The following is a 21,083-nucleotide window of genomic DNA, read 5'->3' as shown; positions in this document are numbered from 1 at the left end:
TAATGGAAACTTTGGAGCAGGAAGTGTTCGCTCCAGGACGAGCAACTCTCCTGCTGACTTCAGCTTGTAATAAAGAAAGTTTGTTCTGAAGGTAAAGCCCCATCTCCATGTGAATTCTTTCCACTTCCAGTCCCCAGTGTTGTTCCGGCCTTCCTGCTTTGACTAATCAGTGAGTTGACTGGGCCTCAGGCAGTGGACTGGGCCTCAGGCAGTGGACTGGGCCTCAGACCCGCCACAGACCACGTGCTGCCAAAGGCTTCTCCCAGTTTCCAACCATCACTGATGCCAGAAACAATCAAAACTTTAAAAAAATAATTCTAAAAAAATTTAAAAATTGAAAAGACAATTTAAAAAATAACATAAAAACCATATTTTTATGCAAATTAATTAAGATAAAACCAAACTTCATGCCTTTTTTGTGAAGATCAGCGAGCCCATTCGTATGAATGGGGCTGTGTTAAATGTGCCAGTCAGCTGAGGGACCGGATACAACATTTGTCGGTCCTTTGGCTCATTACGTTACGGGGTAGCCGTGGGCTTGGTGCTGCATCCGGCTGCAGCAAGGTGGTGTGACGCAAAACTGTCTAACTTCCAGCACTTCCTGTACTTCCGCGTTGCCATACGCAGGCGCGCGGGTCCCGTACACGCCAACACGCGCACTGCCACCAGTCGGCGACTCCCTCCACAAGAGCCGTCAGCTGATCAGTCAGCACAATCCACCCAGTCTCCGGAAACACCACAAACTTCCCTGTCCTGCACTGCCCTTCCTGAGTAGAATGGCCAGATAACATCATCACATTAAGCAAAAAGACTGTGGCAATCTGGTGGCTAAATTATTCAACTATTTAATTACCCACTATAAATTGCCCCCAGTGTGTGGGGAGAATACAAAATGGGATTAATGCAGGCTACTAGACTATACAACAGCTTTTCCCCCCAGGCTGTCAGGCTCCTGAATACCCTGGAGGCAGTTTCAGACAAATGCCACATCAAAAGCCCCGGTTTGCACAACGGCGTATAAGAACTTTGGCCGCTGCTGAACATGTTTATACAATTAGTGCAACACACTGAGTTCCGTATTTTCTTCATCTAACTCAGTTTTGCACTAACTTTGTATTCTGTACACACCATTTTTTGCACTAATTGTACTTGCACAATTTTTCTGTCTGCATTTATTGTATGCCCTCTGTTCTATGTACGTCCTCTGTTCTATGTATGTCCTCTGTTGTGAGAGTCTGGGGGAAACGACATTTCGTTCCTCCATGTGTTTTTATAGCATATGGGTGAATGACGATAAAGTCTAACTTGAACTTGAATTAGCGCAAATGGTTGATGGTTGGTGCAGACTCGATGGGCCGAAGGGCCTGTTTCTGTGCTGTATGACTTGATGACTATGACTTGCAAAAACCTATCTAGTTGACCAATGACCTTTCTAGAAAGAAATCTGCCAAACCCTACCCGCATAACCTTGCTCACACACAACTCTGGACCCACAGCAGTGGTTGACTCTTGAATGCCCTTTGATAACGTCAAGCCACTCGGTTCCAGGGCTATTAGGAAAAGGCACTAAGTTTTGAACTTGCCTTTCATTCCTTCCCAGAATTAAAAGCTTTTCTAATTGCCAAGACAATCAATGTTTTGTCATTCCAACAGTGTTAAGAACAGTTTGTACTGAAGCTAAGAATTTACTTGTGACTCCTCGCCTGCCAAATGATCAGTGATTAGACTAGCATACGTCCCACACTTTAAATAGCATCTAGATGTTTGCTTACAGTGCAATCTATTCAAAATGGACATTATATTTGTTGTAATTCAATATATTTTCATTTATTAGTAAAGGATCTTGCTAATTCTGCAGTCACACTGCCACCTGCAATCAAAACTGGTTGTAAATGTTGTTCAATACCTTGATGATTCTCGTAATCACACCATAACTTTAATTATCCGAATTTAATTCAAGGCTTCCCACAAAAATCTCAGATATTCATTACAATTGGAAAGAGAGCACCTCACAATGCTCTAATGCTCAAACGTACAATGAATGCCAAGAGCATCAAGTTAACCCTTGCTTCTCTCTCTACAGAGATGCCAGACCTGCTCGTTTGCCTTCATTAGTAAAAGCAGAAAATGCTGAAATACTTTCTTAGAAGTTTAAGGGGGTTTGGCTTGTTACTGAACACTGTAACAAACTTCTACAGATGTACTGCTGAGAGTATCCTGACTGGTTGCATCATGGTCTGGGATGGCAATTCGAATGCGCAGGACGCAAGAAGCTGCAGAGAACAGTGAACTCAGCCCAGTACATCACGGGAACATCCCTCCCCACCATCGGTAGTATCTACACGAGGCACTTCTTCATGAAGGCAACATCTGTCATCAAAGATCCCCATCATCCGGGCCATGCCTTCTTCTCGCAGCTATCATCGGGCAGGAGGTACAGAAGCCTGAAGTCCCACACCACCAGGTTCACGAACAGCTACTTCCCTTCAACCATTCAGTTCTTGAACCAACCTGTACAACCCTCATCACTACCTCAGTATAGCAACACTGTGACCCCATTGCACTACAATGGACTTGTAATTTTGTTCTAATTGTGTTTAAATTTGTATAGTTTCTATTTAATTTGGTTTTCTTGTGATTGTTGTGTATCTGATGCTATGTGCCTGTGATGCTGCTGCAAGTAAGTTTTCCATTGCACCTGTGCACGCATGTACTTGTGCATATGGCAATAAACTCGACTTTGACTGAAATTCTCAGCAGTTCAGGCTGCATCTGTGGGAAGTTTGTCAGAACTGGAAGGTGACAAAACAAGCTCATTAATTAAAAACACTGTGATGCTGGAGGAACTCAGCAGGCCAGGCAGCACGAGGCTGGAGTTCCTCAAACATCGCGGTGTTTTTCATCTAGATTCCAGCATCTGCAGTCCTTTGTTTCTCTTAAAACAAGCTCATTACGCTGCAGGGAGGATGGGAGAAAGGGAATGACTCTGATAGAGTAAAACTGGGGTCACCATCGGAAGCTGAAAGGTTCTATTTCTCTTCCCCCAGATGCAGCCCAACCCGCTGAGTATTTTTATTTTAGATTTCCAACATCTGTGATTTTTTTTGGATTTTTCCTTCATTGCTCTATTCTCTGCAATGTATTAACTATTTCATCATCACATTGTTTCTTAGCACTGACAAAGCTTGATCAAAGGCCAGTGACTTGAAACATCAATTCTGTCTTTATTCTCTGCACGGAAGCTGCAAGGTCAGTTGGGTGTTTTCAGCGCATTATCTCAGAACTGCGGTATCTTCAATATTGTGCCTTCTGTGTTTGTGCTTCTGACCTGTCACTGGCAGTCTGTTCATTCATTCTCACCAGAGGCTAGAATTGAACTGCATCAAGTAGAAACCATCCCAAACAGCATTCCAGGCACTCACCGTGAATGTGCAGAGAATGGAGGGACATGAACACTGTGCAGGTAGAAGGGAGACATAAGAAATTCTGCAGATGCTGGATACGTCGACTGTTAACTTCCCTCCATGGATGCTGCAAAGTTTCTCCAGCACTTTGTGTATTGCGCAGGTAGAAGGGATTAGTTCAATCAGGCGTTTAATTAGTTCAGCACAACATTGTGGGCCGAAGGGCCTGTTCCTGTGCTGTACTGTTCTATGCTCTAATAAACTATATGTCTGAACTACCTCTAGCTAGAAAGCACTCTGGGGTGTCATAAGCTTTTGAAAGGCATTGTACAATGTTTGAGACCGGTGCTTATATGTAACCTTACAACAAGGCAAAACATGTATTACCTGCTGAGTTTCCAGGTTGCCAAGCAGTTGTTTTGGCAGCACCGGGGACTCCTGTGGGCTTGAAGGCTGGGCTGGATACGGCAGCGGCAGGAGAGGTGCGGCAGACTCCACTGGGCTTCGACATGGGCTTGACCGAGGCTGTAGCCGGGCCAATGGGTTGTAGAACGTCTGGACGCTCTCCACTGTAAAAAAGCAGGAGAAACCGATTCTCAGTTCCTTGAACGTCAGGTTCCACAGTACTGACTAAGCACAGCCAGCTTCCTCCGGAAGTGAAAATTCCTGCACAGAGCTTTAAATAAGTGTCAAGACTTACCAAACCATCCTGTGAATGTGGCAGTGCAACTGACTTATCACAGAACCAACCAATTCCTATTGTACTTTCACCCAGAGGGGATTGACATGAGAAAGCATTCAACTGTCATTGAATGGAGCACTAAATTCAATCTTCATTTATAACGTTTTGTTTTCTACTTTTCAAATAAATAATTGCAGACAAAGGATTCATCATTAAACTGCTGACCTGGGAAGCAAGTATATATTTATTTAAAACTGGAGGTAACTCTACGATTACCTTTGGAGGAGGTACAGGAGCCTGAAGACCCACACTCAACGATTCAGAAACAGCTTCTTCCACCCCCCCGCCATCAGATCTCTGAACGGTCCATGAACCCATGAACACTACCTCGTTATTCCTTCTTGTTGAACTATTTATTTTTGCAATTTATAGTTATTTTTTATGCCTTTGCACTGTACTGCTGTCGCAAAACAACAAATTTCATGCCATACAAGTCAATGATAATAAACCTGATTCTGATCTCTAGGCAACACTGTTGTCATGGTGGCCATGGCTACAACTGCAAGTGTTCCTTCCAATGTCTTACTTGGCAGAGTAACATATGGCCAACAACAAATAATCAATATATTCACCACTGGATGGGCTTCTGTCTGACAACTCACTGGGTTTGTCAGTACTTTCTAGTGGAATTGCACTATTTCACCCCTTTTCCCAGCAGGTGAAACAGATTGGCAGATGTACATGCCCCTGTCTGTATCAATGGTGCCGAGGTGGAGATGGTTGAGAGCTTCAAGTTCCAAGGTGTAGATGTCACCAACAACTTGTCCCGGTCCAGCCACGAGGACACTATGGCTAAAAAAGCTCACCAACACCTCTACTTCCTCACGAGACTGAAATTCAGCATGTCCACAATAACCCTCACCAATTTTTATAGGTTGCTTTCTATGGTGCAACTATCCCGATGCATTGCAGCTTCATATGGCAATTGCTCTGCTCAAGACCGCAAGGAAGTGCAGAGAGTTGTGAAGACAGTCCAGTCCATCACAAAAACCAGCCTCCCCTCCACTGACTCCGTCTACAGTTCCCTCTGCCTTAGGAAAGCAGCCAACATAATTAAGGACCCCTCCCACCCCGGTTATTCTCTCTTCTCCCCCCCTCTCACCAGACAGAAGATGCAAAACCCTGAGAGCACGTACCACGAGGCTCAGGGACAGCTCTCTTGAATGGACCACTCATACACTAAGAGATGAACTCAAACTCTTGATCTCTCAGTCTACTTCATTACGACCCTTGCACTTTATTTGTCTACCTGCACTGCACTTTCTCTGCAACTGCAACACTATATTCTGCATTCTGTTTTCTTTTTACTACCTCGATGTACTTATGTGTGGCGTGATCCGTCTGGATGGCACGCAAAACAAAAGGTTTTCACTGTATCTCGGTGCATGTGACAGTAACAAACCAACACCAATATTTAATCCATGAATAAAGCAGCAGTATCCCAGGAAAGCTCTTTGCTCTGTTATACCTTAGTTCCATCAAAAAAAGATTTAGGTACGACAAAAACTTTACAAGACTTCTAAATATGAAAAGTCATTGGGGTTTGAAATTCTTCTGTGGCAGCACACATTAAAGGTCTCCATTCTGCTGCTGAAATTCAGTGCAATTGGCTCACTCAGAGCCGTATTTTAGTAGATTACAATCCATAGAACTATGATGCCACGAGTCTGGATGAATTCTACCTCCTGGTGTTTTACGTTGTAACCCAATATCTGCTAACTGCACTGGAAAATCCACTTTTTTAGCTGAGTTGAGTCCAGACAGAGCTTTGGGCCAGGACAACTGACCTTGGCAACTTTTGGCAATGGAGAAAGAAATTAAACTCAGTATCAATGCTTTCCATTTTAAGACAAGAGTGGTGTATCAATCCAACTGTAGATACCCGGGAGCAGAAGTGACAAGGGAGAAAATGGGATAATCAGAGACAGAGAGACAAAGAGCGAGAGCGATGGAGGGAAAGCACACACCACCCATGTGAATATCGTGTAACATCGGACACCACATCAATCAAGGAAATTAGGTGAGGGGAATAGACACACGATTACATCATATACAGCCACCTTCCAAAATATACTACTCATTTACCTCTTAAAGAGAAAATGTAATTTCTTTTGCTCAGCAGTATTCATTGGCATAGAGTTTAATTTTTAAACAATACCTTGCAAGTTGCAGCCAATTAAACTCTGCAGCTGGATTTGGTGCTAAATCCGGTCAGGAAAGTTATTAATGCAGCCCACCCAATCGTTTCCTCACTACAATCTTGTTTCATAGAACGTAGAACAGCACAGCACAGGAACAGGCCCTTCAGCCCACAATGTTGTGCCAAACCAATTACACTCGTAATAAAATGCCCAATTAAACTAATCCCTTCTGCCTACACAATGTCCATATCCTAACATTTCCGTCACATTCATGGGACTATCTAAGAGCTTCTTGAACACCCCTATCGTATTTGCCTCCCCCACCACTCCACGCATCTGCTTTGAACTTACCCCCTTTCACCTTAAGTGCATGCCCTCTAGTATTAGACGTTTCAACCCTGGGGAAAAGATACTGGCTGTCTACTCTATCTATACCTCTCATAATCTTAAAAACCTCTATCAGATCTCCCCTCAGCCTCCGCCACTCCAGCAAGGACAACCCAAGTTTGTCCAACCTCTCGTCAAAGCACATGCCCTCTAATCCAGGCAGCATCTTGGTAAACCTCTTCTGCACCCTCTCCAAAACCTTGACATCCTTCCCACAATGGGGCAACCAGAAATGAATGCAATACTCCAGATGCGGCCTAACTAAAGTTTTATAAAGCTATAGCATAACTTCCTGACTCTAGAACTCAATGAAGGCCAACATGCCATATGCCTTCTTTACCGCCCTATCAACCTGTGTAGCCGTTTCCAGGGAGCTATGAACTTGGACCCCAAGATCCCTCTGCTCATCAACACTGTTTCGGGTCTCACATTTCTTTGCAACATACTCCCAAAAGAACAAAGATATATGCGGTACAGGCTCTGCTAAAACAAATATTTAGGGTGTGTAATGTTTGAACAAAGTCCCTAAACAGATACTTCAATCCTTCACCACCAATAACTTCCCAGGATCTCTATCAATGGAAGTTAGTGTATTGCAGTGAACTGCAGCATGTCAATTAGCGAGTACAAATACACTAGGCGCCTTACAACACCACACTACTTTATACGGAGCAAAGCTGCACAATAAATAACCTGCTTGATTATATTAAAAAAGCATCCAGCATTATGCCACAGAAGGCAGAATGGTTGCTTTGTTACACGTGGTGAATCAGACACCCAGTGAGTCATTAAATCCCAGCACTCAACTTTACCTCGTACTCGAGTATCGGTTGAACACGACTCCCAGGCAATTATCCTTTGCTCAACAGCAGTCCCGGACTAACTGTTGCTTAGGCTGTTAAACACCAACTGTTCCAAATGTCAGCCAGCGAAAGCCAGACAATTGGCACTGAAGGGTGGCTTTTAAGCAGTGTCTGGTAAAGAGGAGTGCGACTAAGTGGGGAGGAAATATTTAGGGAGGGAATTCCAGAGTCTGGGAAGTGCAGGCACGGCAGCCAAGGAAGAAGCAATTTAACATGAGAGATTCCACAAACTACAAGTAACGTAAAAACATTATTACACAGCGAGTGATTGAAGTATTTATCATTACCATGTACACTGTTTACTCTGCAAGCTTCACGCGAGCAAGGAATTTCATTGCATCCTGGTGTATGTGACAATAAACTAATCTGAAATCTTGATGCACTGCTGCAGTGGTTTGAGGCAGATTCAAAAACTGCATCTAAAGCAACCTGGATGTACTTGAGAAGTGAGAATTTGCAGGGCTAGGAAGAGGAGAACGAGTGAGATAGCTGGATTGCTCTTGCACAGAGCTGGTACGGACCCGATGGGCTGAATGGCCTCCTTCTGCACCGTGACCTTCAGATTAGTTTATTGTCATATACACCAGGTTGCAATGAAACTCCTTGCTCACATAAAGTGTACATGGTAAATAACAAATACAATAAATATAGTAATGAGTGCTAAAAGAGCAGGATGGTGCAAAGGTTGCAGTGCAATCTGAAGTAGTGCAAAAAGGAACGCTGAGGTGATGACAATAGATTAACCGAGAGAGGTAGAATGAAAGGTTTGAGAACGTGGTAGCACCACAGGGAAAAGGATATGAAAGAGGTAACACACACAAAATGCTGGAGGAACTCAGCGGGACATTTCGACCAGTCGACGTTTCGGGAACTGGAAAGGAAGAGGGCGGAAACCAGAATAAGAAGTTTGGGGAGGAGCGGGAGGAGCTTAAGCCGGCAGGTGACAGGTGAGTCCAGGTGAGGGGGGGAAGGTAGGTGGGTGGGGGAGAAAGAGGCGATTGGTTTAGAAGTCTGACAGCAGTGGGGGGAAGAAGATGTTCTTGAGTCCGGACGTCCGGGGCTTTCAAGCTCCTGTATCTTCTCCCAGAAGGCAGGAGGGAGAAAAGGGAATGGCCAGGGTGGGAGGCATCCTTGATGATACCATTAGCCTTCCTGATGCAACGCACCGCGAATAACCTTTGTTATTCTGCGATCTATTCTGCAATATTGTGTTCCGTTCTGGTCGCCTCATTATAGAAGGGATGTGGAAGCTTTAAAGAAGGTGCAGAGGAGATATACCAGGATGCTGCCTGATTGGAGAGCATGTCTTATGAGGATAGGTTGAGGGAACTAGGGCTTTTCTCTTTGGAGAGGAGGAGGATGAGAGATGACTTGACAGAGGTGTACAAGATGATAAGAGGCATAGATCGAGTGGACAGTCAGAGACTTTTTCTCAGGGTGACAATGGCTAACATAAGGGGACATAATTTTAAAGTGACTGGAGGAAGGTGTAGGGGGGATGTCAGAGGTAAGTTTTTTTAACTCAGTGAGTGGTGGGTGTGTGGAATGCACTGCCAGCAGAGGTGGTGGAGGCAGATACATTAGGGATGCTTAAGAGACTCTTAGATAGCCACATGAATGACAGAAAAATGGAGGGCTACATTGGAGGGAAGGGTTAGATAGATCTTAGAGCAGGATAAAATGTCGGCACAACATTGTGGGCTGAAGGGCCTGTACTGTGCTGTAGTGTTCTATGTTCTATCTACAAGAGTCGAGTGATGTAGAGATCTTGGGGAGGGGCGCTGGGCTGATGGTGATTACAGACCAAGGAGCCAATTTGGATGAGAGTTTTCAAGTCAGCCCCATGTGACCTTGCTGAGGGTTTTACTGGATTCAGATCTCTCAAACAGTCCAATCCTAGGTCTGCAAGTGGCTACTGCACAGAAAGATTGAGAAATGTTACCCATGCTCTGCAGGCGGAAAACGGAAAGTATTTGCCAGCAGAGTTTTCTGAACAGGAAGCAAAGTCATTCTGTTGAACACTGAGAATACTACAGCAGAAAGATTAAAAGATACAGGCTTGTTAGAATTAGTCTTCCTTTTTAAACATCTTAGCTAGGGAGGTGTGAGAAATAATAGATCTCCAAGCAGTTAGGTTCAGCAATTCCAATGCACAGGAACGCAAGAGGCTGCAGGAAGTAGTGGGCATAGCCCAGTCCATCAAGGGAACAACCCTCCCCACCACTGACAGCATCCACATGGATCTCGAGGCAGCAGCATCTATCATCAAGGACTCCCATGTCCTCTTCTCACTGCTACCATCGGGCAGGAAGTACAGAAGCCTGAAGTCCCACACCACCAGGTTCAGGAACAGCTACTTTTCCTACAATCATCGGATTCTCAAACCGACCTGCACAATCCTAACCCCACCTCAGCAACAGATCACCACAGACCACCTCTTGCACTTGTCTCTGACAGTTTCTTTTACACTAATGTCTCGTCTTGCATCATTTTTTCCAACTGTCTTGTACAATACATCTAATTTACGTATGTTATGTTCTGTGTGTTGTCTGAATCTACTTGTCTGTGATGCTGCAGCAAGTTTTTTATTGCACCTGGCAGAACTCTTAGCAGTGTGGAGGAACAGAGGGATCTTGGGGTCCACGTCCATAGATCCCTCAAGGTTGCGACGCAAGTCGATAGGGTTGTTAAGAAAGCGTATGGTGTGTTGGCCTTCATTAGTCGGGGTATTGAGTTCAAGAGCAGTGAGGTGATGTTGCAGCTCTACAGAACTCTGGTTTGACCACACTTGGAGTATTGTGTTCAGTTTTAGTAGCCTCATTAAAGGGAGGATGTGGAAGCTTTAGAGAGGGTGCAGAGGAGATTTACCAGGATGCTGCCTGGATTGGAAAGCCTGTCTCATGAGGATAGGTTGAGTGAGCTAGGACTTTTTTCTTTGGACAGAAGGAGGATGAGAGGTGACTTGGTAGAGGTGTACAAGATGATAAGAGGCATAGATCGAGTGGACAGTCAGAGACTTTTTCCCAGGGCGAAAATGGCTCACACAAGGGGGCATAATTTTAAGGTGATTGGAGGAAGATACAAGGGGGATGTCAGGGTTTTTTTTACACACAGAGAGTAGTGGGCGTGTGGAACACACTGCCGGCAGTGGTTTTGGAGGCAGATACATTAGGGGCATTTAAGAGACTCTTAGATAGCCACATGAATGATAGAAAAATGGAGGGCTACATTGGAGGGAAGGGTTAGATAGATCTTAGAGCAGGATAAAATGTCGGCACAACATCATGGGCCGAAGAGCCTGTACTGTGCTGTAATGTTCTATGTACCTCACTGTACTTGGTCACATGACAATAAACATGACTTGAGTTAGATAACCTGTAACACAACAGGTTTATTCTCCAATGATTTCCCACGTCTCCTGCTGAGGGAATCTCTAACTACTGCACAGTGCAAGATGGCAGAGTTAAGGGACCCACACTTGCAGGCACAGGACTCCCAAGTTCCATTCCCTTGCCTGGAGGAATTCAGTGCTAACTCCTAGCTGTTTAGGAGTCTTGCAATTAATTGTATACTTAAATTAAGCGTGTAGACAAAGTACTCAGAGGTAGATTGGATTCACTCTACAAGCAATTGCCTTAGTTCCAGTAAGTCCCTTTTCTGATTGTGATGCAGAAATGTTTGAAGGCCACCAACCATTCAGCCCACAGGCATTCTCCAGGCAAAAGGCCTCTTGGCATAAACTTAATACATTACTGGCAGATTTGGAAATGTCACCCTGTTCCCTATAAAGGGGAAAAAGCAGATTTACAACTGCTCACAAAGTTCAGCTCTCAAAAAAGGGTCCACCGCCAGCCAGGGCAGCAAATCCCCTGTTGCAGGACATCTCCAACTTGTACCATCACAGGAATGTGTCAACTCAAAGTCCGCTCGGTCTGACCAGCTACGTGTAACACAAAATCCACAGCTGATCGTTGCAATAATGGAGACCAACAATTGCACAACATTTACAAGATTATTTCATATTTTTTCACCAAACTTTGATGTGAACATAGAACTGTAGTAGAAAAATAGCAGGATGTTTCAATAAAGTGTGTGTCAACTGTCACCACATAGAGATTATAGAAAGACTCAGAATAGAGCAAAAAATGGCAAGGCTGTCATATTTGCCATAAGAAATTTGGCACATCATCAAAGACTCTGACAAACTTCTGCAGATGCACAGTGGAGAGCATTCTGACTGGTTGCATCGCCACCTGGTATAGAGGCTCTAATGCACAGGATCGCAGGAGGCTGCAGAGTTGTGGACTCAGCCAGTTCCATCACGGGTATAGCTCTCCCCACCAATGAGGACATCCAGAAGGAGGTGATGTATCAGGAAGGCGACATCCATCATTAAGGACCCCCACCCTCTTCTCGATGCTGCCATCAGGCAGGAGGTACAGGAGCCTGAAGACCCACATCTCAAGGTTCAACAACAGCTTGATAAAATTCAACGAAACTCTGGTTAGACCACACTTAGAGTACTGTGTCCAGTTCTGGTCACCTCATTATAGGAAGGATGTGGAAGCGTTGGAAAGGGTGCAGAGGAGATTTACCAGGATGCCGCCTGGTTTGGATTATGAGGAGAGACTAAGGGAGCTAGGGCTTTACTCTTTGGAGAGAAGGAGGATGAGGGGAGACATGATAGAGGTGTACAAAATATTAAGAGGAATAGATAGAGTAGACAGCCAGCGCCTCTTTCCCAGGGCACCAATGCTCAATACAAGAGGGCATGGTTTTAAAGTAATGGGTGGGAGGTTCAAGGGAGATGTCAGAGGGACGTTTTTCACCCAGAGAGTGGTTGGTGCATGGAATGCGCTGCCTGGGGTAGTGGTGGAGGCAGGTACACTGGTCAAGTTCAAGAGATTGTTAGATAAGCATATGGAGGAATTCAAAATAGGGGGATGTGGGAGGAAGGGGTTAGGTAGTCTTAAGCGAGGTTTAAAGGTCGGCACAACATGGTGGGCCAAAGGGCCTGTATTGTGCTGTATGGTTCTTCCCCACTGCCATCAGGTTCTTGAACCCATCTGAGAAACACTAATTTTACCTCAGGCTACATTTCTCTCAACTAAGCACTAATGTTGTTCTGTTTATTTTTGTTTACTCTGTCGTGTAAATGTATAATTTATGTTAATTTAAGTTTATGTATTGCAAGTTGTCATGTCTGTAATGCACTGTGCTGCTGCTGCAAAGAGTTAATTTTCATAGCACTTACACCCTGGGTACGTATGCCCCTGACAATAAACTCGAACTTGATATTTTACCCAGGCAGTATAAGAATTCGGATTTGGGGCAGGAAACTGGAGCAAAGGTCGAGGATCAGATTTGCCCAACACAGACACGAGGAGATGAACAGCCTCCTCCTCATTAGAGTCATCCAGCAGAGAACCAGACCCTTCGGCCCACCATGTCTATGCTGACCACCAAGTACCTATCTCCACCAGTCCCATTTACAACCACTTGGTTGCAACCTACTAACCCTCTCTGCCGTAAACATCTATGAACTGAATGATGGCTTACAGGGTTTATGACCCTACTTCTACTTTCCAATCAGGTGGTTCTTATCAAGCTTGGAGCCAATTGGCAACACAAGGTCAAAAAACTCCAGGTGCTAAAAATCTGGAATTAAAAAATAAAATACTCAGCAGGTGAGGCAGCATCAGTGCAGAGGGAAACCACAGAGTCAAGGTTTCAGGAAGAACCTCTCATCAGATGGCCAATTCCAAAGAAAGGATCATCGACTGGGACTTCATACCTTGGAGCTGAGGAGAATGAGAGGTGATCTTATGGAGGTGTATAAAATCATGAGGGGCAGACATAGGGTGAATGGACTCGGTCTTTTTTCCCCAGGGCATAGGTCTGTGAGAGGGGAAGGATTTAATAGGAACTTGAGGGGCAACCTTTTTTAAACACAAAGCGTGATATCCATGTGGAACGAGCTGCCAGAGGAAGTGGTTGAGGCAGGTACAATAACAAGTTTTAAAAGACTGTTGGACAGGTACATGGATTGGAAAGGTTTAGAAGGTTATGGACCAAACGCTGGCAAATGGGACTAGCTTGGATGGGGCATCTTAGTCAGCAGGGCCCTGTTGGTCTTTTATCGTGCTGTATAAAACAACCTCTCGAGTTAACCAACCTCAAGAGTTAACCAATGTTAACTCTTGTCCTCTATCCACAGATGCTACCTGACACACTGAGGTTTATCGGCCCGATTTTAGTCATCCTTCACTTAATTTTGTATCTGAGTATATTCTTTAGGTGCTGAACTAAGAAAAATCAAATGGATACCCCATTCCCGATTACTTAATTTCCTGAAGTTTTCAGGAGCCAACCTTGTGTCTTTTCCCACCTAATGAACTGTGGGAAAAAGATTGAGATTAGACAGCAGCACATTTATCCCCTCCTTGGCTCAGGTCGTGGGGTGTCTCTCGTAGGGGACGTAAAGGGCCCAGTTCTGTTAGCACACCTGCCCTCTGCTCAATAAACCGAGAACGTGCATTCCATAAATGTCCATTTAATGCAGTAACACTGCACCGCTCAGCTGCTCGAAGTACACGTCACAGTTGTGATTAATCCCAAACAGGAATTCAGTTTTTGTAAGTTAACACGGGGCCATAAAATCAGATGGAGTTGGATGTTTTAGAGGAACTAATTTGCTAAAAGTACATATGGACACACATAGCACAGACAGACACAGGAAATCCGAGACATACAAAACACACGAGCACAGACAATAAAAGTGACATGAGTTTAATGGTTGTCTGCACCATCTGGCTAATTGTAAACCTTCAAAGAACTCTTTGGTGAGTCGCTATGAATTTCGAACATGTGGACAGAAAATACAGAGAAGCCATTTTATGTCAACTCTGCCACAATTTCACTGGAATTGGAAAACACTTGAAGTTTGTCAATTTGTGTGCAATGACAAGGCAGGGAAGAGAGGACAAGAACGAGGGGGAAAGTCTGTAATAGGATGGAAAGCAGAGGGATGAAAGGGAGATGGACAAGGAGGGGTATCTTGAGAAAAAGAAGGAAACGAAAAGGGTTGAGAGGTGATGTAAATGGCAACAGTAGAACCTTGCCCAACAACTGGTATCTGGATCTAAAATTGTTAACCTCTATAAAAGTGCTAGGTTGGAAGATGAGCTGTTGTTTCTTGTGCTTGTTTCTAATAATTTAGGAGGTCGGGGACAGAGATGCAGTGAGATAGGAAACAGAAGCCACAAGCGACCAGAACCTCAGGATGAACGGAGATGTCCTGCACAGTGACCGCAGACTCTGCAAGCGGTCTGGCCAAAGAGGAGACCACATTGTGAGCAGCCGATAATACTACTAAACTGAAAGTAACACAAGCCAAGTGACACATCGGCTGAAAGGAGGTGTGAGGTTGGAGTCCAGCTCTCACGTAGAATACTGAGCTTTAACTGCGAGTTACATTGGCAGTAACCCTCGAAAGACAAATTCCATCTTGAGCTGTCATGGGCGAGAAATTCCCACAACTCAGCGGTGATGTTACATTTTCATTTCCTTATTACAAGACATTCTGCCCATCTAGTCCATGCCAGCACTCTACAGAGCAATCCTATCAATCCCCTTCCTTATAACCCAACTTATTTTCTCTATCAAGCCCTTTGATCCTTTTATCACATCTACAGTAAGAGGTAGTTTACAGTGGACAATTAAACTACCCGCATGTCTTTGAGATGTGAGAGGAAACCAGAGCACTCAGGGAACCCACATGGTTATGGGGAAAATGTACAAACTCCAGGCAGCGTCTCGACATGGAGCCGTCAGACTGTAGTGGCGCAGTTGTGTCACTCAAGGAGCTAGGAGCACATCTTGGAATCGTTTCCCAGTCCTCCTGGTAATCCCTTCTCAGGACAGCGCTCAGAAGAGAGCACCTGTTTTGCGAGTCTGATGTTGGGCAGGCAAATGAGCCGAACTGCCCAATGGTGCCAAGCGAGCCTGACTGGGTTCTCGATGCTGGGGACGGTGCAAAGGGATAAATCTGGGCAGGCTCAGCTTTCGCCACTTAGTTTGGATCACACTCCGTCTAAAGTGGAGTCAGAATTGTGTCCAACTCTAGTTCGGGATGAGGAGCTTGAGAAGTGAAGCTCAGAATCCAACCAGAGATATTAATTCAAGAACAGAGAACACAGTACAGCAATGGAACAGGCCCTTCGGCCCACCATGTCTGTGCTGACCATGATGCCAATTTAAACTGTACACCCGCCTGCACATGGTCCATATCCCTCCATTCCCTGCTTGTTCACGTGTCTGTCTGAACCTTGCACCTTACTGTCTACCTGAACTGCACTTTCTCTGTGGCTGTGACACTTTACTCTGTACTGTTATTGTTTTTACCTGTACTACATCAATGCACTCTGTACTAACTCAATGTAACTGCACTGTGTAATGAATTGACCTGTACAAACAATATGTAAGACAAGGTTTTCACTGTACGTCGGTGCAAGTGACAATAATAAACCAATACCTATAAACGTTGCTATCATATTTACTTCCACCACTTCCCCTGGCAGCCCACTCCAGGCACAGTGTAAAAAAAAACTCGCCTGTTAAATCTCCTTTAAACTTTCCCCCTCTCACCTTAATGCTATGATCTCTAGTATTTGAGATTTCCACCCTCAGCATTTAAATAAAACACTCTTACAATCAGCATGCAGCTTCCAGAGTCTACCATGTGAAGGGGCCACACCATGCTGGGCTTCTCTTACCTCTTGTCCTTCTGCATACACAGAGAGCTGGTGGACAGGCGTTTGGGCTGTTTACAATGTGCAAGGGGAGGCTTGGTAATCGGTGTAATGAGCAGGGCATCCAGGAGAGAACGAGATACAACAGGATCAGACAGTCTGGAGCACAGAGAGCATTTATTTCAAATCCAAGAAAGTAAAAGAATAAAAAAAAAGGTGAAAGGAAGAAAACATGAAAAGCTCAATGAAACAGAAATTGGAAAGATACATTTCTTTAAATAAAAGCACTGAAATACTTAGGTGATGTTTGGATACAAAGTTGGCTTGAGGGTAGAAGACAGGGGGTTGTGGTGGAGGGTTGTTTTTCAGACTGTAGGCCTGGGACCAGCAGCGTGCAACAGGGATCAGTGCTGGGTCCGCTGTTGTTCGTCACAGATTTGGATGAGAGTGCAGGTGCCGTGGTTAGCAAATTTGTGGAAGACACTGAAATCAGTGGCAGAGTGGAAGGTGGTTTTCTACAGTAACAACAGGATGTAGATCAGCTGAGAAAGTGCTTCCAGAAATGGCAGATGGGAGTTTAATTTCTTGACATTTCCTCAGTCAAGAGAACTCCTCCATCTCAGCCGGCTGTGAATTTCCTTGTTGGGTCTGTTCAAAGCTGACTGATGGATCTTTGGACCCTGGGGAAACAATGTAATAATGGGATAAGGGTGGAGGGGAATGGTGAAAGGATCGTATTTCATCCCATTGGACGACAGCACCGCCCAAGGGCTGTATGACCCACCACGACTCATTCCTTCCAGTGCCCTGATTGCAGTATAGTCAAGGCTGCAAACACGGTTATTGAGGGGAGGCTCCAGGCAGACATGGAGTGAGTGATGGGCTGCGGCTGATTCGCATTCTACCTGGCCTGAGCTGCAAGTACTGCAGTGATTGTGGCGGCAGCAATCCTGGCCTCGGGGCTCCGCTTCCCCACCGGAACACACGGGGCTGCTCTGGGCAGAGATTCCAATGGGTTCCCAACAACCGTCCTGAGCACAGAGGAGAGAGAAAGACAGACCCACCAAGGGGAGGTGGGGGGAAAGAGGTGGACATGTGTGAAGGGGGGAAAGAGATGGGATGCAGGGCGAAAGAGGTGGACGTGCGTGGGGGGGGGGGTGAAAGAGGTGGGATGCGCATGAGGGGAAGAGGAGGGATGCGCGGGAGGGGCAGGAAGAGGGGAAGAGTGGGAGGTGGGGGTGTGAGAAAGGAGATGGGGTGAGGGAGGAGAGGGAGGATTAGGGGATGGGGGTTGGGGAAGGGGGAGAGGCAGAGAAGGGGGAGAGGCAGAAGCGGGGAGGTGAGAGAAGGTGAGTGAAGCAGAGCGAGTGAGGGAGGAGATTGGGGGGGTGGCGGGGAGAGAGTGAGCAGACGAGACGGATGGGGAAAGGGAGGGGCGGAGAGGGGGAGGGAGAGAGAGAGGAGGGAGAAAAGAGAAAGGCGAAAGGCATATAGATTCTGCAATGATAAAATTACATGTGATATTTCAAATTTTATAGAGAAACAGAATGACAGACTGATGCGGCGGACAACAAGGCCATTCAGCTTAATGAGTAAGGTCCAGCTCTTTATAAAGAGCAGTCCACTGGTCCCATTTCCTTGCTACTTTTGTACGGACCTTTATTAACCAATTTCTTCAATACAATGTTGTTGAATTGGCTTCCACCGGCCTCCAAGGCAGGTTCTCAGAAAACCTCCTTCTTGCCAATTTATCTGATGCCTGTAAACCCCCATCCCACACACCACAGCTCCCTCTCATTTGCTCTCTCAATCCCTCTCAGTTTTCAGCACATCTATTGGAGGCTCGCTCTTGACAGGGTGGGTGTGGAGATAATCAAGAACCAGGGGACGCTGTTTAGTCATGAGGGGCCACCCACTTAACTCAGAGGTGAGGTAAAAACCTTCCTCTCAGGGCTGTACATCATTGGAACTCTTCCTGAAATGGAGGTGGAAGTTTTTGAATATTTTTAAGGCAGAGGGAGACAGATTCTTGAAAAACAACCGGCAGGGGAGTGGGTGGGGAAGGTTCCTGCGACTGGATGGGAATACAGAGTTGAGATTACAGATGGATCGACCAGAACGTTATTACATGGAGGAACAAGTTTGAGGGTCCGAGGGGCTTCCTCTTGCTCCTAATTCATACCTTGACCTTCTCTGTTCTGCAGGAGAAGAAAGCAACACCTCTCCCTTCTCCACATCCCCATTACCCAAGTACTCGGCTCAACATTGTTCGCCGTACCTTTTGGAGACAGGTGAAACATTGATGGTGGGGTCTGCGGCTCCGACAGAAGTTGGGGCAGGAGGTGGGTCATCAAGAACTTCGCAAGTCTGCACGGCCACTGAATGTTTCCCAGAGTCTACTGAGCGAGGATTGACTCCAGTAGCACTGGGCGGAGTACGAGGAGGGTCTGAAGGCATCACTGAGGCCTTCGCTTCCGTGCCTTTGATGAATCTTTACACATAAAACATGACAGGATGGAAAGAAACCCAAAGATGCAAGTACAACGCTGATTAGGTCAGTCTCACTCTGACAGATGAACTTCTTTCCTTTTACATACTAGAAATAACATAATTCTGAAAAAATACCATCTACCTTCGATAAAAAGGTTTCTGATTACATACCTGTGGTCATATCCTACTTCAAAGAGTTTGCCCTATTGTACAGTCAGAGTAATACAGCATGGAAACAGGCCCTTCGGTCCAACACGTCCATGCTGACCATGGTGCCCACCAAGCTAGTCCCACTTGCCCGCGTTTGGCCCATATTCCTCTAAACCCCTCCTGTCCACGTACTTTTGAACATTGTTACTGTAGCTGCCTCAACCACTTTCTCTGGCAGTTCGTTCCATGTGCCCACCACCCTCTGCATGAAGATGTTGCCCCTCGGGTCTCTTTTAAATCTTTCACCCCTCACCTTAAACCTGTGCCCTCTAGTTTTAAGTTTGCCTTCCCTGGGAAAAAGACCATTTGTGTTCACCCTATCTATGTCCTTCATGATTCGTCAATATGGGCCCATCAAACATCACAAGTGCATGTTACTTGGTCAACCAGGTTAGTGGTTGAGAGAGCTTGCTGAGCTTTCTATGCTACAACATTTCATTGGGTCCAAAGTGGACCTCAGGGTCCAATGAAATTGCTAGCTCTTCCTTTATAGAGAGATGGTAATTAAACCGTTCAATTGACTGTTTGAGAAAATGTGTGATTATCTAAGAAATGCTCTGCCCTCCAGCTCCCACCGTGCACTCATTTACAAAGGCAGTGTTCAACGACAAAACATGTGCTTACAGAGCAATGATGAACTCTACCTAGCTTTATCAATCTTTACAGCAGAAAGAGAGGCAACATAGGTATTGGCCTTTGGGTCACAGTGGACTGGCGGTGGATGAGGAGCACACTTTGGTAAAGCATCTAAAGGGTTGTCCAGGCAGATCCTTCTGAAGAGGCAAAGAGAAGATGAAGACTAGGGTGGAGAGAGAGAGGAACAGTATACACAACCTACACATGCAAGAGCAATTTTGAATGAGTATCCACAATCATGCAGTTTGAATGTGTGTCGGCTATCTGAGAAAGTCTCAGATAGCCAACACACATCTCCCGACTTCCACAACTCAGATGTAGTCAATGCCAATGGTTGAGCCATCTTGAGACACGAGAGTTAAAGCCCAAAAACACTTCAGTTTACTTTTTGCACCATTTTCAATTTGATTTGCTTGGAACAGACCCCACCCAACAACACAAGCCACACCCCCAGGTCACCATTCTGAAGTTGGTTCGGAGACACCTTTAACTAGTTCCCCTCGTGCAGGGGTACAGGATTGTAGTTGGCATGGCTCAAAGATGTCTCGTATTAAAGGACACGATAGCAACTGAGTGTAGACTAGTGAAACTATTAATAGGTATTGTCCATACAAATTGAAACTGTTCATTTTTGTTGGTTTAACGTGATGACTGCAGTGAATTCTTGTTAACTGGAAATATAATCAGAAACAGTCGCATTCAACTCTGCTTGTTTTTGGAATATTTTACAACAGGAAAGATTCAAGCTAATTTAAACACATTTCAGGCTTGTGCAATTTTGTGTGCATTTTTCCACTATAATTGCCCTGAATGTGCCAAAACTGGGATCCCAAACAACCTGTATTTGTTTTTAATTTAAAAACCCCAAAATCGAGACTTTTTCAACTTTTAGTGATGCGTCTGTACCGAAGAGAAGGTGGAGTCAAGAGATAGCAGGAAGGAAACAGGCTAGAAGATGGGCCGATTGGTCGATCTTGGGCTGCCGGTGAGGTCAAAGGAGCAGAGGCAGGTAGAGGGAGTCTGCTCTCATTCCTATTGGAAGGCAAATTTCCAAAGCAGGCGAACGAGAGAAGAAGAGAAAAATCCTTTTTAAAAACATTTTTATCCAGTTTTTCAAAATTAACACGTTTCGAATTTAACCATCAATGTTACAGGATCTTGCATTTAAAGTGAACACACTCTGAACCTTATCTTCAAGAAATCCCCATCTGGATAGCTGTTTCCTGTCTAGGCAGGATATCTGGAATAAAAACTGAAAATGCTGGAACTAGTCCACAGATCAAGCAGCATTTGTGAAGGGAAGAGAGCTGACTGAAAGTTAACTCCAGTCGAACTAAAATATTAAATCTGCTTCATTCTCCACAGATGCTGCCTGACCTGCTAAGTATTCACAGTCTTTTCAATGCAGCTCATATGTTCACCCTGGAGAGGTCCAGAATGGAGTCGCCAGGAGAATACTG

At 45.2% G+C, this 21,083-nt stretch overlaps 1 protein-coding gene across 1 annotated transcript in view; it reads right to left on the bottom strand.

Moving 5' to 3' along the window:
* Positions 1-21,083, bottom strand: part of pdlim5a (PDZ and LIM domain 5a) — a 240,481-nt gene that overhangs the window by 34,085 nt on the left and 185,313 nt on the right. Inside the window, exon 9 of the mRNA XM_052041064.1 lies at positions 3,792-3,973. Coding sequence (XP_051897024.1) covers positions 3,792-3,973 — 182 coding nt within the window. The remainder of the gene's footprint in view (positions 1-3,791; positions 3,974-21,083) is intronic.

Source organism: Pristis pectinata, chromosome 2, assembly GCF_009764475.1.
Source record: "Pristis pectinata isolate sPriPec2 chromosome 2, sPriPec2.1.pri, whole genome shotgun sequence".
Classification (NCBI taxonomy): domain Eukaryota; kingdom Metazoa; phylum Chordata; class Chondrichthyes; order Rhinopristiformes; family Pristidae; genus Pristis; species Pristis pectinata.
The sequence above is the reverse complement of the archived record's forward strand: the minus strand, read 5'-3'. Positions and strand labels throughout refer to the sequence as shown.